The sequence below is a fragment of the Misgurnus anguillicaudatus genome, chromosome 2 (genome assembly GCF_027580225.2).
Source record: "Misgurnus anguillicaudatus chromosome 2, ASM2758022v2, whole genome shotgun sequence".
Taxonomy (NCBI): Eukaryota; Metazoa; Chordata; class Actinopteri; order Cypriniformes; family Cobitidae; genus Misgurnus; species Misgurnus anguillicaudatus.
The window spans coordinates 36,934,281-36,953,216 of NC_073338.2; the positions used below are offsets into that span (position 1 = coordinate 36,934,281).

An 18,936-nucleotide genomic window follows, 5' to 3' on the forward strand; every position below is an offset into this window, starting at 1 on the left:
TACTCATGTGTGTTTGATTAAAAAACATAAAAAGATTGGATTTATTTGGTATTGACATTTATTTCAAAAGGTACAGCAAAAACATACAAATACCATCAAAAATGACTAAAACCGACCAATAAGTTGCAAAACACAAAGGAGATGCTGGGAAAAAAAGCAGAGAGTTACGTTTCATTGAGGGCATCTGCGATATTGCTGAAGCCAGCTGCGTTGAGGGCTGTGACCAGGCTCTCCATCGTAGCTTGAGGGCCTTCTCGGTCTTGCCAGGCCACCAGCAGCATCTTCGCCTGCAGCTCCACATCCTCACTATCAGACTCTATCACGCGAATCTCCTTCTCGCTCATTTCCAGATGGTCCCCCAGTATCTTCCACTGGTCTCCGAGCTTGGCAGCAATCTCATCCATCTGACTATTGGTCACTCCCTTGCTCTGAATGCTGGGACCTGGTTGGAGAACATAATTAAGCTAAATTCATTCATACTTATATTAACTACTTTTTACCAACATAAGTGATGTATGCACATGCATGTACGTGTCACGGGAGTCATGTACTCACTGTCATTGCTCTCTTTCAATAAGTTATCCCCATTCTCATCATCATCTTCCTCTCCAGTTTTTATCTCCTCAGATGGAATGTCCTTCTGTAAATTAGAGGAAAAAGCACAGCCATATTAGCATGTATCAACTCTTTATTTTATAAAAATAAGGTTGATGTCCACTCACAGGTAGCTCTTTGGCCAGTTTAATAACCATGTTTTCCAGATATTCTGCCAGACTTTTGAACTGCTGGTTGGTGGGCTGGAAAAAGTGAGGACTCCTCCTGGAAAGCAGCCGCAGGGCTCGCCAGCCGTAGTTTGAGTTTCGCACCACTCTGAGATAAGACAGGGAAGAGTTGATTTATTCTGGGGTCTCGTGTCTAATGTGACGTTCTTATTGTGGATTTGTAAAAGTCCTTACTTGTACGCATCCTCCACCATGTTTGTCGGATCGGCCTGTACGATGGCTTCTTCAAAAAAATCCTCCAGTGACGGCATGAACTCCCTTTAATCAAGACGAAGAAAAGTAATGCAAAACTGCTCTGACTAAATGAATAAACTGTAATTCGAGTGTTTATAAAAGGCAAACCTGCTGTCTGACTTGCAGGCCTCCATGTTGTCTGAATTTAGATTCCAAAGCCTTGTGAGTTCGTCACTGTGAAAAGCGAGTGTCAAATTTGTATGCAGTAACAAATGAAGTTTAAAATAGTTCAGGTATAAAAATAATATTAATATCCAGTGGCGATCGGTGACTTTTTCGGCGGCGCACGATACGAAGTTCGTCATAACATGTATTTAGCCTGTCATGTGTATGGCATGTCATGTCAAAATATGTGTTCGGCGCGTCATGTGAACATGTCAGAATACGTGACTGCTCCAGACACTTCTAATGGGTTTATTATAAAACAAACGCTCCCGTTTGCCAGATACTCACTCAATCTAAAAAAAAAAAAAAAAGTTAAATTACTTACCACCAATGTTATCCAAAATGTTGATGTCTGTCTTTGTTTAGTTGAGAAGAAATTGTTTTTTGAGGAAAACATTCCAGGATTTTTCTCATTTTAATGGACCCCAACACTTAACAGTTTTAATGCAGTTTAAAATTGTAGTTTCAACGCAGCTTCAAAGGACTCCAAAAATACCAAACGAGGCATAAGGGTCTTATCTAGCAAAACGTTTGTAATTTTTGACAAGAAAAATATGCACTCTTAAACCACAACTCCTCCTCCCTCTCCGGCCGTGTATGCGCCAGCGCAACCTCACATAATTGCGTAATGATGTCTAAAGGTCACGTGTTACATATATGAAACGCACATTTGCGGACCATTCTAAACAATAAACTGACACAAAGACATTAATTAGTTATCATTTGACATACAACAACATCGGAATGGTCGTCTTTCTCCACACTTGGGCATAGTTTCGCATACTATATCCGTGACGTGATGACGTATTACGTGAGGTCACGCTGGCGCATCACACGACCGGAGGAAGATGATAAGTTGTGGTTTAAAAGTGCATATTTTTAATTTTTCTTGCCAACAGTGACAATCGTTTCGCTAGATAAGACCCTTATGCCTCATTTCAGATCGTTTAGAGTCCTTTAAAACTGCAATTTTAAACTGCATTAAAACTGTTAAGTGTTGGGGTCCATTAAAATAAAAAAAATCCTGGAATGTTTTCCTCAAAGAACACAATTTCTTCTCGAATGAACAAAGAAAGACACCAACATTCCGGACGACATGGTGGCAAGTAAATTATCTGGATTTTTTTTAAGGAAATGGACTAATCTTTTAAGGGTTAAGTTAGTGTCTTGCGAGTATTTTGTGAACGTCTCTTTTATCATAAACCCTTTTGATGCATTTCAACAGGCACGTATTTGGACATGAAGCATGATGCACATAGGTTCACATGATGCAACTAACATATATTTTGACATGACGAGCAACACACGACATTCCGAACACATATTTTAAATTTGGGCCCCTCAGAAGAAAAGTCAACGGCAGCCACTGTTAATATCTTACTTTCCCATGAAGATCTTGCGATCAGGGCCTTTTCCCAGGAAGTCCTCTGGTGCTGGTCTCTTTTTGGTAGGCCGGATGGGTTTGGTCTCTGCGGGTCTGAGGAAAATAAACAGATATTTGCATATCACAGTCATAACAGCAAGAATAGCTTTTTTTTTTAAAGGCAATACCTTTCTTTAACAAAACTTGGGCAGCCCTCATTCTTCCAAGAGTTCCAGTTTTCTTCTGTGTTCAGAATGTGCTGTTGGTGATAAAAGCATAAATGATTGGAACTACAGAAGTGGTACAACAAACATTCAGACACAAATGTGTCACAAGACTTTAATAATTTAAAGTGCACTGCATGTTTTGTTTTGAAACACTTATAACTATTACATTGGACTACCTAAATATTGTGTATAGAAAACAAATTGGAATATTTACCTCAACCATAGATGCAAACTTGTCACCGTCTGGAGGAGTTTCTCTTAGTAGCTTCAATGGAAAGAGAGACAGGTGAGTTGTGATCAAAGTTTTGCCTACACACCTACTATACACTGATGATGCTTTAGACACAAACCTGATAGACAAGTTTGGTTGTGTCCTCAATCCACAAAGACTGATCATCATTCAAAACACAACTGGAACTGTGAGAGTTGAAAAGAAAGAAAAACAAATATTAGTAAAGGATTAAAGTCTCACAGCACAAGATTAAGCGAATAAACCTTTACTGCCTATCTGACCTCTTGAATTTGACCTGGCCCTTGAGGTACTGGAAGAGAATGAGGTACTGAAGCAGAATGTGTCGTCTGAAGTTGCTGTCGCTCAACTGAAGATCCATCAACTGTTCAAAGAATGAGAATGTGTTGTCGTCATAAACCACACACGAATTAAATCTACACAAACTTGTTTTATTAAAGTAAAACACCACCGTTTTTCAATACTTTACTATGTTTTCACCTCTACTTAGACAAATTAATACATACCTATCTTTTTTTCAAAGCGTGCACTTAATCTTTGTACAGCGTGTTGTGAATGTGTTAGCATTTAGCCTAGCCCCATTCATTCCTTGGGATCCAAGCGGGGATGGGTTTGGAAGCCGCCAGACACTTCCATGTTTTTCCTATTTAAAGACTGTTACATGAGTAGTTATACGAGTAAGTACGGTGGCACAAAATAAAATGTGGCGATTTTTAAGTGGATTATTTTAAGGGAACTATATTGTATGGGGGAAGAGCACTTAGTTTGCAGCATGTTGACCTTGGCGCGTAGTAACATCATCACCCCTCACGCTTAAACTTCCGTTAATATTACTGCGCCCGATGTCGAAGTGCTGGAAATTAAAAAATCGTCACCGCCACGTTTTTTGTGCCACCATACTTACTCCTGTAAATACTCATGAAGCAGTCTTTAAAAAGGGAAAACATGAAAGTGTTTGGTGGCTTCAAAATTCATCCCTGTTTGGGTCCTAAGGAATGAATGGGGCTAGGCTAAATGCTAACACATTCACGACGCGCTGTACAAAGATTGCACGCATTGAAAAAAGATAGGCATGTATTAATTTGTCTAAGTTGAGGTAAGAACATAGTAAAATATTAAAAAAACGTTGGTGTTTTTCTTTAAAGGACTGGAAGCACCGACCTTCTCACTAGTGAGAAACTTGGCGAAGTAAACGTGATCTCCTGCAGCGGTCCTCATCTCCTCCAGCTTTCTCTTAGACGCCTGCATGTCGTCTAGTTTATAGCTCTTAAACACGGCGAGTGTCTCATCTGAATACTGCAAAAACATATCGAGAAGTCACATTCATGTTGGTTAGATTTTTAAGGGGAAGATAAATAACAAAATGCAGTAAGCTGATAAATACTTAAGGAATGTCATCCATAAGAATTTGTCGTAGCATTGTAGAGGGTTTCTAAAGTAGTCCTGTAGTGTCCAAAACTTTCTGTACAGGTTGTAGTCGATGGGAATGGTACTATAAAAATATATAACTTTAACACTATGGCTTTGTTTACACATTTGATTCAAAATGGCTATAATTATAATGTATAATTTCTCACCAGGGTGCAGGTGCATCTTCCTCACCCATCTCCCCTTCCTCTACCTCCATCCCATCCTCCTTTACTTCAGAGTGCTAGACGAACAAAAACAAGCACCATTTAGCTTTTTATAGACTAAGTTCACCCAAGTCTTCACCTGGTTAATTTACGTGTGTTGATCAGTATATTTACCTGCAGTCCAAGTGTGCTCTCCTGTTCATTTTTGTTGAACACTGTGATGTTATCCAGGTTAAACTGACTTTGTAAGTTCAGTCCTGATGACAGACAATAACGTCTTAGTTATAAAGAAATACCAATGCAGTGGGGAAAAACAATTTTCAAAGAACGTACCTGATTTTTCTGACAAAGGAAAGAGACGTGCTAAAAACAGCTGAATCCGTCCACAAAACACTGTATTCTGAGTTTTAGAGAGCCTTCTGAGGAGATCTGTAGGGCGATGGTACATATGTCAGGCTACTATAATTCAATGTTATGATGAAAATATAGGAATATTAATCATTAGGGAGATATGGTAGTTATTAATATGAACCCATAAGTTTCTAATTTCAACAGATGGAACTCATCTTTTATGCCAAAGAAATAAGGTACATTTTGAATATTAAAATGCCCAGAGAACATTGTGTGACATTTACTTCTCTTCTGAGGGGCGCAAATTCACACTAAACTCTAATTACACATGAGATTAAGCTAGTATCTGGAAAATGTGAGCATCTCTTTTATCATAATCCCCTTTGAAACGTCCGCAGCAGGCACGTATTTTTTAAAGCATGATGCACATTGTTCACATGACACGCTGAACATATATTTTGACACGACGAGCCGCACACACTACAGGCTATATAACCGTTCTATAGAGCGCGTTTTGTCACCAAGTTGCCATAGGCGATGACGTGTTTGTCCTGTGGAGGCTACCATAGCTTCACTATGCATTTAGAAAGGGAGGTTGAGCTGTGGACTGACCCTCCTGCGTTCCAGTTCGTTTTTTTATGAACTTCCCTCGCTAACTTCCCTCAGTCTCGTTCACTCGGATGTACGTCATTGCTTACGTTGTACGAGTGCCCACTACTGCTAGAACACTTGAAGTGGGTTCAAATGGATTGCATTAAGCCCTTGATCGCATGGAAAGTGGAGACCGCCCCCTCCATGTGCAAAGCGCGAGTTGCTGAAGTGACGTCACAATCGTGTTGCATTGTGGGATATGAAGCTGCATGAAGTGTACATATGAAGCAGACTCGCTCCCTCGGTCAAAATCGAGGGAGCGAGGGTCTGTCCATACAAACTTCCCTCGTCCACTTGACGAAGTGGAACGCACTTCAAAATGGCGACAGGGATTCCCCCGAGGGGAAGTGCTTAGGGAAGTTCGCGAGTGTGTGTCTAAAACTGGAGTGGAACTTACAATCTCACCGATGATGCCACTAAAACAGATTTCTGAACAGATGGACTGACCAATCAGCATCCAGTACCTGAACTATTTGTTTTATAATGTACATAATAATGTTTGAATGCCTGAATTGATAATAGATAAGATGTCTGGTGTAAATACATTTTTGTTGCAAACAGACAAACATAGTATAGATATACAACAGCCCAAAATATTTATTTAAGTGCTATCTTATCCCATCAATGTTAAGCATATAAAAACATAACTTACCATTGCACATTCTTAACAAGTAGTTTTTTCCAGCAGAGTAAAATGTATTCTGTAAATATGAAAGAGCAAACGACTATTAATAGTATTCCTTATAACTCCATCAAACCTACATTTGTTAAACAACCATCAAGTTAAAAACTGTTGCAAACTCACAGACTTCCATGTAGCAACATTTTCTTCAACAAAGGAGAATATCTTTTCACACTGATCCAAAGGAAGACAGTCCAGAACATCTCCCAGCAGAAGAAATGGAGAGGTAGCCGAGCAGATGCCTGCATGAATATTAGCATGATGAAGAGAATTAATGCAGATGATGAGTGATCTTCAAATGGTTTCTTATGCACACAACAAGTACACAAACAGGACGTAAACTTTCATCCCAGATGAGAGGTAGCAGTTTATGTCTACATACCTTCAGTCACACAATCAATACTTATGTAGATCAGAGAAAGGAAATCCTCAACATTCACTTTCTGCGTCACCTGGAAAATAATGTAAAAAGTTTTTTTTGTTTTTTTTTACAAAATTGAATCTCCGACCTTGGCATTGCAAGTGCCATAGTCCACCAGTTGATCTAGAGAAACAAATAATTCTTGATGAGATATGAATGCTGTGGACTCACTATCTGCTCTTCAAGGACTCCACGTAGAGCCTGATCCAGAGTGCTTTTCTTCTCTGTTTCACTGTAAACAATCAAATGACATCACAGTAAGTAGGGCAGCCGTATATAGCAAAATCATTGAAATATCACAAAAGTGCATACCGCCATAGACAATGATTTCAATACTTCAAAAAGTTACAAATAGGCAAAGTTTTAGGACTGCGAGACAAGTGATGCTTTCCTTTTCCCAGAAATAATGTGAAATATGTTTCTTGGTTATATAATTTTAAGTATAAAAATCTCTCTCTCTTTATATATATATATAAAACTTTTACAAACTTTATAAGCATTATCAGATTTTCTTAAATATAGCGCAGCACACAGACCTCAACAGCTGTAGATTCAAACCTAACCAATATGGCTTGCATACATAACAATGTTTTACAATCTATATTATGCTACAAAACTGAAAAAAGAAACCAAAGTACTTACTTTCCAGGCAGATGACTAAAAGCTGTGGTCAGAGGTTTACAATTCTTGATATCCACAGCACTTTTGGTGGCACCCTGCAGAAAAGAGAGGGGTTCATTTATGATCCAGACTACACCAATAAAAAGTCATATGAACATGTTTTCGTTTGGACTAGATACTTGTACATTAAATACTATATACCATTGTACATATACTGTAATCTTTCAGTATCTTGATATATATATTTACATAGTATTACCATTTGATAACAACATTGTGTGTAGGTAAACCAACATAGTACTTGACATATGATAAACTACTAGTGAACTACCTTTAAAAACATGCATCAATCTTTGTCAACGTCAAAGCACATCTATTGGTAATTTAACGGTTTCACTTAAAGTTAATGGCTTACCGTAAATTTATCTCTAGCTTCAGTAAAATTGAACAGTGTCGGCGGCGACATCTTTACTGGCGCTTTGTCCGTCTGACCCCTGATCGTTTCTACTTCCGGTTCACATTAACGTCAGTGACATTTGTACGAAATGGCCAGCAGATGGCAGTCACGTGCCTTTTCAGTTTCAAAACATCAAATAACACGCCAGTTTACCGTTTTAAGGATAATTGAATGGATCATTTAATAATGTATTGTAATATATAAAATGCATTATATATATTTTTATAAATATTATTTTATTTTATAAACATAAGAAAATATTTTTACCATGGTAACCCCAGTTTCCCCACAAAATACCATATCGTCTTACTACTGACATTACTACAGTGAAGTTACAACATATTATGATAATTTGGTGTTGCCAAGTAGAAAATAAACAGGTAAAATAAGCAAAAAAACATTCATTATTTGCGTATAAATGAAGTTTATAATTTCACAATAAAAGAAGTAGTCTAACAGGTGTTTTGGATGAGACTTTTACAGTGGGTTTAGTAACACTTTAAAAAAGCTGGGTTGAGTTAAACGAAGTTTTTGGTCAAAAAGGGACGAACCCAGCCGTTGGGTTAAACTATCCCAGAAAATGTTTACATCGAAAATATCCCAGCATTTTTTTTTTTACAATTTTTATAAGGGCATTTTCTATGCTAATTTAAATCAACAGGGTTGTCCATATTTTACCCAACCACCCTGCTGAAAAAAAAGCATACCAGCAAGACCAGCATATGTTGTGTTTTGGTGCTGGCATTAGCATTAGCACCAGCTAAACCAGCACCAAACCAGCTTTAGCACCAGCTAAACCAGCACTAAACCAGCATTAGCACCAGCATCCCATGCTGGTCATACCAGCAAGACGAGCATATGTTGTGTTTTGGTGCTGGTATGCTGGTGACCACCAGCTAAACCAGGATCAAACCAGCAGACCAGCATAATTCCCATGCTGGTCCATGCTGTTTTTTTTCAGCAGGGCAAGGGGTAAATCAGGGTTTATTTTCAACCCCAAAAGGGACGGGCCCCGCTTGTTGGGGTGTAATTTAACTTTAACCTTGGCTTGGTTGTTTCAACCCAAAATGTTAGGTTGTTTTAACTCATTGTTGGGTCAAATCTAAACATTATGTGGGTTAATTAAAATAACCCAGCTTTTTTAGAGTGTACACATTTAGGTTAAGTTCACTAAATAAGAAAGACAAGACTGTTAAAACACACCAAATATACACAAGAGTATGTGCAGCATCTTATTAAGTGAATTCTAAAAGAACCAGACCTTCATGTTTCTGATATTTATTTATTTATTTATTTGGTTGTTATCACACATAGATCAAGGTCAATCAAGTCAGAAGCACATTTAAAGTCTAAACCCACTCTTTAAAATCACAAAAATAAAAACAAAATGTCAAAATAATACAAAAATCTTTTTAAATCTTCCTTTTTTGTATATGTAGACCATCAGTTATTTCAGTTTGATCAATATATGAAATGAACCTTTGTGCTGGGATGTATTTATGAGCTGCCTGTATATGTCAAAGCCAGCAGATGTTTTCAGCATCACCATCTGCTTTTGGGATTGTGTTTAAATTTTACAAATGTGGTCTTCTTACGTCTTGCAAACGTCACAAGAGTGGCAAAATAACATAAAATCCTGACTGTCAAAGGATGACGCATATCCAGTCATGAGCTTGAAGGTCAGGTAAGTGCGATAAAATCACAGCTGGAATTCCTTTCCTTCCTTTATTTGTTTGTTTGTTGTAAGACAATGGCCTGATGTTTACCTTACAACAGACTTAATGACAATTACCTTTAAACATCCAATTTTAAGAGCAAATTATTGTGATTAATGTGTCACTCATCTCCTAGACCTCCTGCAACACAGAAAAAGACAAACACAGTCAGTACATGCCTTAATGTCCTTAAACAGGCTACATTTTATAATTATATAAGCAAAATATAACTTATTTTAAAGTAAAATACTAAAATACTGAACATGTTAGCACTGTAAATATTATTAGCTGTCTCAAAAGTTTACGTTAAAATTGGCTTTACAAGTCATTTTTTAAATGTGCTATTCCTTTGGTAACATTTTACAATGACGTTGTATTTGTTGACATTAATTAATATATTAGTTAATCTAAAAATGAAGTATTACTATTACTTCTACAGCATTGATTCTTCATAGTAAATGTCAGCATTTACTAATACATATTTAAAATCAAAAGATATAACTGTTAACATTAGTTAATGCATAACGAATTAACATGAGCAATTGTATTAGCATTAACAAAAATTAATAAATGCTTTAAAACGATATTGCTCATTGTTAGTGCATGTTAGCTAATGCATTTAATATGTAAAAAAAACACAACCTTATAGTAAAGTGTTAGCATTTTTCTTTTAAAAACAAGTTCAAATTGCTTAAAAAACTTAATTTTATCAAGCCAGTTTGATTATACAAAAAAATAAAGGCAGTTAATATTCATCATTATGAATTTTAACATCTCCCATGCCATAGCTACAACATGATATACAACCAAATTTCTTAGGATAGGACTATCATATAGAAACTGTTTGTTGAATGTTAAGTGGTGCAGTCTTTTCTTGTTCTATCAATGCCAGCTCCTTAAATTTGGTTTGTAAATAGTTTCTGTGAAGCAATGCAGGTTACAAAAGGATCTGCATGTTTGTTTTGACCTCATCAGCACAATGTGAGGAAACTGATAACTGAAGTTTTGGGTGTTACAGTTCTGTCACTCGATAAATGTCTGTCAAAAGTGTCACCCCACCCACAGTAAAGCCATCAAGACGAGCTCTGTTCCCTTTACGTGTGGTTAGCGCGGTACGGCCAGGGGAAGTCAAGAGCTCTTAAGCCAGCAAGTTTTTCTTTATGTGTTTGTTTTGCATTCTTGTGCACATTGGTTCACTAATAGGTTATAGTTTTAAGCAGTTTCAAAACGGTCATAGCAATACCCGTCATCACTATCATGGCACCTGAATCCCTGTTGAGAAGTGATGCAAAGCAGAGTGGGAGTGAAAGTGTCATGGTGGAAAGACAGATAAGAGCGCTAAATCACTCATCATATAGTGAATATTAGGAAAATTGCACACAGCTTCATATTCAGACGGTTTCCTTTGCATTACATGGGGGAATTGTTTCTGTAGCTCAACTGGAAGAGGATTGCGTTAGCAGCGCAAAGGTTGTGGGTTCTATTCCCAGTGACCACGCATACTGATAAAATGTATGTGCTGTAATTTGCTTTGAATAAAAGAGTCTGCCAAATGAATACATTTATAAATGGGAGGAAATTAATTAAGTTCAAGGAAAAATAACTAATAAAGAATAATCAAAGCAGCACTTTAAAAGAAATTCATACACTTCAAAATTTGAACAGTGCTTTGCCATTTAAAACCCCAGACGTGAGGCTTGGGGAAGTGTTCAGAGGTGTTTTTTTAAGATGTCAAATAAATCTTTGGTGTCCCCAGAGTATTTATGTAAAGTTCTAGCCCAGAATATCATATAGATAATTTATTATAGCATGTTAAAATTGCCACTTTGTGAAAAATATGGTTTTGGGCGTGTCCTTTTAAATGCAAATGAGCTGTTCTCTGCACTAAATCGCAGTGCGGTATTATCCCCTTCTGACATCACAGGGGGAGTAAAATTTCAATTATCTATTTTTTCACATACTTGCAGAGAATGGTTTACCAAAACTAAGTTACTGGATTTATCTTTTTCACATTTTCTAGGTTGATAAAAGCACTGGGGACTAAATTATAGCACTTAAACATGGATTAAGTCAGATTTTCATTATATGTTCCCTTTAAAGGGGCCATGGCACAAGACTTTTTTTATGATGTCAAATAAATCTTTGGCTCAAAATACCATATATATAATTAATTATAGCATGCTAAAAGTGCCACTTTGTAGGTGTGTGCAAAAATGTGCCGTTTTGGGCGTGTCATTTAAAATGCAAATGAGCTGATGAAATTCAAACACTGATCACAATGATGGTGGTTTGTTGCAATTAAAACTCAATTGGGCTTTTCTCTTCACTAAATGGCAGTGCTGTGGTTGGATAGTGCAGATTAAGGGGTGGTATTATTATAATAAGAGCTCCTAATGACATCATAAGGAGAGACAAATTTCAACAACCTATTTTTTCATGTGCTTGTAGAGAATGGTTTACTAAAAATAAGTTACTGGGTTGATCTTTTCACATTTTCTAGGTTGATAAAAGCAATAGGGACCCAATTAAACATGGAAAAAGTCAGATTTTCATGCCATGGCCCCTTTAATATTTGAAACTGGGAGTTCTAATTCAAATCAAGTTGCATTAGAAATTGTATGTTTCTCTAACCCTTGATAACTTTGAATACATGACATTATCAAGACCATATTGCAAACAGGGTTTATTTTGTACTTTAAACTACATTGTAAAAAATAAGTTGCTGCCTTAAAATTTTTTGTTGAATTAACTCGGATTTACAAGTCATTTCAACTTACTATTATTTATCTTGACTATAGATGAGTTGTTTTAACTACAGGTGAGTTGTTATAACTAATAAAATTAAGTTGACTTTTCTCATCTATATTTTATAAGTTGTGACAACTCATCTCTGTTGACATGACTTGTAAATCTGAGTTGATTTAACAAAAAATTTTAAGGCAGCAAAGTTTTTTTTACAGTATATATAAGCATTCGGGGAACTCCCACTGCTTTTTGGTGCAAAACTCTCCCATTCATTTTATTTAAGCATTGCCTTTGCCGCTCAACAGTTTTGTCTCTCTACCCACACAATATCAATAATAGCATAATTTAGCATAATTTGAGGTTGATAACCATAAATAGTTGGCAGCGAAGAATAACCAGAAACACACTCTCTCAGGAAAATGATACAAAAGTTGTCACTAGGGTGGTGTACCCTTTCAAAAAAGTACACCTTTTCAATTAAAGATTGCATTTTAGTACCTCAATGGTACATATTGAGACAAAATGTATACCTGGCGGCCGTTGACTTCTTTTTTCGAGGGTGCACGATGCAAAGTTTGTCACAACATGCATGTAGCCCGTCATGTGTGTAGTTCATAATTTTAAAATATTTGTCTGGCGCGTCGAGTGAACCTATGTGCATCACGTGTCTTGTCAAAATAAGTCTCTTTTGCAGAGGCGTCTAAAAGGGTTTATGATAAAAAATCGCCCGCGTTTGCCAGATACTTGCATAATCTCATGCGTAATCAGAGTTTACTGTTAAGGGAGTGTCTTGCGTGTATTTCGTGAACTTGAGCGTCTCTTTAATCATCAACGGTTTTAACACTTGTGCAGCAGGCACTTATTTTGACAAAACACGTAATGCACATGGTTCACATGATGCAACAAACACATATTTTGAAAATGCAAGCAAAACACATGACACTCCAAACACTTATTTTAATTTGTGTAAAATTTGTGCCCCTCAGAAGAGCAGTCACGAGCCGCCACTGATGTATAAATATCTGTAGCTAAATGGTACAGATTAGGACATTTTTATCAAGAGAGCATATGACTCAAGGCCGGATCCTGCCCAGAGTCGTCTGCAGGTACCGTCCTATTGACAGCTTTTGTACATGATTTTTTCTGAGAGCGCAGACAACTGGTTTTCATATATTACATATCAAACGCCCTGTCAATATTGAATTCCGACTCCTGTACTTAAAAGGAGTCATTGCTTACAGTGCTGGTTAAATAATCGGACTGAACTGCATTTGGTTGCTTTTAACCACACATCCATCAGATGTGTTCCTCTAAAGTAAACTTAAGTATTTCCCTAATTATTATTATCAGAAATTTGTTTTAACATTTAAAATAAATCGCCATCTTTATCTCCTACGCTGTTACTTCAACCAGACAAATTAAAAAGGATAAATGCACTGAACATCATTCTAATGGAGCCGAACCAAAATGTTTCATTTTTATCATTTGTATGCTTGCCAAACATTTTAGGCATGCACTTTCAACTCTTTACACCCCCATGCTCTGACATGTTTGGGGAGGGTCACAATATTTTAGAGATATTAAATATAATGATGATCATGTCTGTAGAGGCAAAAGCTCTCCCCCAAAAAGGATACCTAATGGGACTTGGAGTAGCATCTATTAAAAGTGATAAACATCTACGCAAGCGGATTCATGTATACAATGCCTTTGATGGTGCCAAAAAGGAAACAAAATCCTTCCTTTCAAAATGTGCCAGTGGATACATTATTTTCATATATGTTTACCTATACTACAAAGCTAACATTCGGGTCATGACACTGGCTAGAAGCCAGCTTTGTTGAATTGTCTGTTAAATTTGTGACAAGCAACAAGTGCTGACTTAAGTGACAGTTTTAGTAGCAGTTCGAGTCTGGAGGTGATACAGAAGTTGACATCAGCTCGCTTTGGTGGTACTTGTTAACTGTCTTGCAGAAGTGTTAACGATATTTTACAGATTTGTACAGTACTGTAGCTACAAGCTGCTCATACTTAAAATTATAACTGAACCAATATGAGTAATATTGCTAAAACATCAGATGGTGAAATACAATAGCGGACAAAAAATGCTTTGGGTAAAGGATGTATTAAATGCTATTGCTCCTTTATTGCTTCTCTATAGTTATCAATATGTACATAACATAAAAAAATGTGACAAATATTAAAGAAGTGTATGAGAATTTACAAGACTCATCACATCTCATGGCCTGGGCCACTGACCAGAACCAGATCTGGGGGTTCTTGGTTCGATTAGGGGTTCAGTCGCAGAGGTTTCCGGTTCTTCGCCACTTTTCAGAACATTCATGCGCCTGCCAAACCCTTCCTTCTTTGGGTACAGCAAGAAGTCGTATACAAGGGCAGCGGCCACCCCTCCGGTCAGGGGCGCAATCCAGTATATCTACAGGAAATAATTAGAACATTTTGTCAGTTTACACATCAAATCTACCTGCTCTAAAAGGAATCCCTTAAATTAAATAACAAACGATTTTCCTTTCTGTAAAAGCAGTGGTTCCCAAACTTTTCATTTTGCAACCCACTCAAATAGGTATAATTTAAAGGGACCCACCAACATATTTTTAAATGGAAATATGAGAAATACACACATTTTATCTCTTTTATAACTGAGTACTTTTTATTGACATTAATTGGATTAAACACATTTTGTGTCATTCACCACAACAGCAAAGCAACTTTGCGCGCCCCACTTTATCCCACTGTGCGACCGCTGCTTTAGAGGAAGTGCAACAATGTGCCATGATGTTTGTTATTTTAAAACAATTCTGACTGTTTCCGTATAGCGTAAAAGTTGGTTTAAGGTTGCTTGACATATCAAAATATGGAAATCACTTACCCACTGGTTTTTGAATGCTTCAAGAACAACAGCTGGTCCGAAAGATCGAGCAGGATTGATACCGCACCCGGTGTAACTGATCTACATGTAATGGAAATGAGTTTATGGTGAGCAAGCAACCATAAAGTAGGATAGAGCCTCAGTTGAGCTTTCTTAGAAGTTTACTGATCTAATTTCCCACATCATTGCTTTTATTTACTTTCACGTTAATATTAGATTTAGGCAAATATGGATATGGATGTGAAAGGCATATATGATGTACTTACAGCTACCAGGTGTCCCAAACCAACCGATAGCCCGATGGCAAGAGGTGCAGAGCCCATAACATCGGTTCGACGCTTATCTGTTGTGGCCAACACACAGAGGACCAGCTGAAATGTTGCAAAAAGCTCAATGGCAAACGCCTGACCTGTTTTTACGCCGTGACTCACCTATAAGAATGAAAGAAAGAAGGAAAATCATTTGCAGATTCGAAAGAAACACGATTTAACAGTAAAATGATTTAATAACATTATGGTTAAATTATAATAGAAAGAGTGGATCATTTAATATTGTATTCATCATTTCCTGAATCACAATTAAACTGTGACATGTTACATTCATCTTCTTACACATGGTTAACCCAGACGGCACTATATGGTAAGTTGGCACACTCAAACACAACATTAAATTTTTTACATATATCTTCATATCTTTAATATTGAGGATCACTTTGTGTTGACAAGTGGTGGGACAAAAGATCAGATGAAAAACCATTACAGCAGGACGGGAAAAATATTGAATAACGACGCATCAAAATGGGAATATTGTAGGCCGGCCAACAAACAAAAAAATACTCAGCATAAAACCCTCAACAATGTCGACTGCACACATGTAACAGTCCCTGCAACACCAGCTCAGTCGAACAGTGCCAAAGCACCTGTAGAAATCAGCAGCATGTTAAGTCAATGATAACAATGAAATTCATAACATATGTAAAAGAAACACAACATATGTGATCCTGGACCACAAAACCAGTCGTACACTGCAAAAAATTATTTTCAAGAAAAAAATGTCTTAGTATTTTCGTCTTGTTTTTAGTAAAAATATCTAATTTTTTTTAAATTAAGATGCTTTTTCTTGATGAACAAAAGGGCCTTCGAAAATAAATTTAGTAACTGATTTTGTGCATAAAACAAGCACAAAAATCTGCCAATGGGGTAAGCAAAAAATCTTGAAAATTTTTCTTAAACACTAAATTCAAGAAAAAAATCGCTTAACCCATTGGCAGATTTTTGTTTTATGCACAAAATCACTTAAATTTTATATTTTTTGTCTAAAAACAAAATGTTTGCTTATCAAGAAAAATCATCTTAATTTAAGAATTTTTAGATATTTTTACTGAAAACAAGACCAAAATACTAAGAATTTTTTTCTTGAAAATCTGACTTTCTTACTTAATATTTTTGTCTTGTTTTCAGTAGAAATATCTAAAAATTCTTTTATCAAGATGAGCAAAATGATGTAAGAAAATAAGTCTAGTTTTTAGACAAAAACTATACAATTTAAGTGAATTTGTGCTTAAAACAAGCAAAAATATCTGCCAATGGGGTGAGAAAATTTTGCTCAAATTAAGTGTTTAAGAAAAAAGAAATCTTATTTTTAGATTTTTGTCTCACCCCATTGGCAGATATTTTTGTTTGTTTTAATCACAAATTCACGTAAATTGTCTAGTTTTTGTCTAAAAACTAGATTTTTGCTTATCAAGAAAAAGCATCATAATTTAAGAATTTTTAGATATTTCTACTGAAAAACAAGACAAAATTAAGTAAGAAAGTTTTTGCAGTGTAAGTGGCACAGGTATTGTTTGATTTTTCAGAACATTTTAACAAAATGCTTTCAAAAAGTGGTTGGGACAAAATCAGCCATTTCAAAAAGTGGTGGGGCCATGTCCCCAGCGTCCCCAGTGTAAATGACACTTATGTGGAGGACGAAAAATGACTTACATGTATATAAATACATACATAAATGAATAAATGTAGAAATACAGAAATAAATAAATGAATAAATACATGCGTTCAGAAATTAATAAGTAATTAATTAAATTCCGAAATGAATAAATTACAAAATAAAAAATTTAATCAATAAATAAACGAATTAATTAATAAATACATTTAGAATTTTTTGAAATACATTTATTTATTTATTCATTTATGTATTTATTCACTTTTTATTTATATATATTTTTCGTTCTCCATAGTTTAATAGTTTGTAGCAAAAAATGGCCAGGGTAACATAGCGAAATAGCAAACAACGTTTTTTTTGCTAAGCACAGTGCAGCAAAACCTATAAACTACATGTGACAGCTTTAACCAAGTGCTCAGCTATTAAAGAAATGTGATAAAACTGTCATTTTAATTGGGGGCAGAATTCTTTTAATTATTTAATTAATTATTATATTGTAATTAATTAATTACAATATAATAATTGGGTAAAAAAATTGACAAAATCCAACCCGCTTGGTTAAATTGACCCAGAAAATGTTGAAACTAGCATAGGTTAAATTACAACTCAATGGATCGTGTTAATCCATTTTTAACCCAACGCTCAGCATTTTTTAGAGTGCAATTTATGAATATAAGAATTTGTGTAATTGACCCTTTGACCACTTATACTGAAATAATTTCAGTGACATTGACTGATGTTCTCTTACTGAAACAATTCACTGTCTTTTTTGACCTGTAATACAAATCAATGTTACAGCGACTTTAAGTCAACATTCTGTATGAAGCAACTTACCATATTGAGCCCCAGTGTTGATTCAGGGTCCGGGCTAACTTTGAACATGATGCCACTTGCCACAACAGCCCCTAACATCTGAGCAACAATATACATGATGGCCCTGAAGAAGCTGATCTGACAGCTAACTAACAGTCCAACGGTAACAGCTGGGTTCAGGTGGGCTCCACTGATGTGCCCCAAACTCTGAGCCAGTGTTGCTATGGCCAGACCAAACGCTAAAGCTACTTTAACCTCTTGGTCAGGAAATTTGTTATGCTTGTTACCGATAGCGGAGGCGATACCGATGAAAATAAAAAGGGTCATCCCGACAAACTCGGCCAATACTGCCCGCCAAAAAGACCAACTCTTAAACTCCCGTGCCATTACGAGAATACTTTCTTTTAGGTTTTTTAGCTAGTTAATGAAAATGCTGGGTAAGCTAGCACTTTTAAACACTTGAACGGAGGCCGTCAGGAAACTGGTTTTAACACAGTGACCACAAATTTAGACCAGACAACAGCATTTAACTAGAGGTGGTTAAATGTCACAACTGCTGCTGTAACATAACAAACCTAACAAATGCAAAACTGTTTAAATTTTCTGTAGACAAAAGCAGTAGTTTGCCAATAACTTACTGTAGATTTAATTTAATATTATTCACTGGCAAGGCAACAGTTAGTTCAAAGATAAATAAACATTAACAACATTTTATCTTTACAGAAAAAAACTACAAAAAGTACAACACTACCCAAAGCATTTATAGAAACCAAAATCAGAAAAAAAACTAAAAAAGGTTGATGAGGAGTTCTGGTTCCTAGAATGCTTTGAAAGAGGCCTTTTTATAATTTTTTGGGCATTTTTGCCTTTAAACAGTGATAGCGGAGAGGACAGGAAAGTACAGGGGTAGGGGACCTGCAAATGACCACGAGCCGGGAATCGAACTTGGGTCGCCGGAAGTGCGAAAGCACATGTCAGAGCGCTGCCCACAACACCATCGGCTCAGACGGCTTTTTTGTAATTTTATTCTGTAAAGACAAAGACTTTTTAA

The 18,936-nt window shown here is 36.3% G+C and overlaps 2 protein-coding genes across 3 annotated transcripts; both read right to left on the minus strand.

Annotated features, from left to right (window-relative positions):
- Window positions 1–40: 40 nt before the first annotated feature.
- On the minus strand, window positions 41–7,888 carry thoc1 (THO complex 1). Its single transcript, XM_073854778.1, has 21 exons — window positions 7,737–7,888; window positions 7,343–7,416; window positions 6,872–6,932; window positions 6,662–6,731; window positions 6,403–6,521; window positions 6,250–6,298; window positions 4,929–5,024; window positions 4,770–4,852; window positions 4,599–4,672; window positions 4,401–4,513; window positions 4,183–4,313; window positions 3,285–3,385; window positions 3,122–3,188; window positions 2,986–3,036; window positions 2,733–2,803; window positions 2,563–2,658; window positions 1,125–1,190; window positions 957–1,040; window positions 723–870; window positions 556–640; window positions 41–442 (listed from the first exon to the last, which is right to left on the minus strand). Exons 1-21 carry the CDS (start codon window positions 7,785–7,787, stop codon window positions 165–167), a joined length of 1,968 nt encoding a protein of 655 aa, XP_073710879.1. The 5' UTR covers window positions 7,788–7,888; the 3' UTR covers window positions 41–164.
- A 1,558-nt stretch (window positions 7,889–9,446) lies between these two features.
- aqp1a.2 (aquaporin 1a (Colton blood group), tandem duplicate 2) lies at window positions 9,447–18,417 on the minus strand. 2 transcript variants are annotated; one of them, XM_055203050.2, is made up of 5 exons: window positions 17,907–18,417; window positions 15,395–15,559; window positions 15,129–15,209; window positions 14,498–14,675; window positions 9,447–9,634 (listed from the first exon to the last, which is right to left on the minus strand). In XM_055203050.2, exons 1-5 carry the CDS (start codon window positions 18,270–18,272, stop codon window positions 9,615–9,617), a joined length of 810 nt encoding a protein of 269 aa, XP_055059025.1. In that variant the 5' UTR covers window positions 18,273–18,417; the 3' UTR covers window positions 9,447–9,614. The 2 variants fall into 2 exon arrangements, with proteins under 2 accessions (XP_055059025.1, XP_055059024.1); XM_055203049.2 differs by having other exon boundaries at window positions 14,463–14,675; window positions 17,907–18,416.
- Window positions 18,418–18,936: the final 519 nt, after the last annotated feature.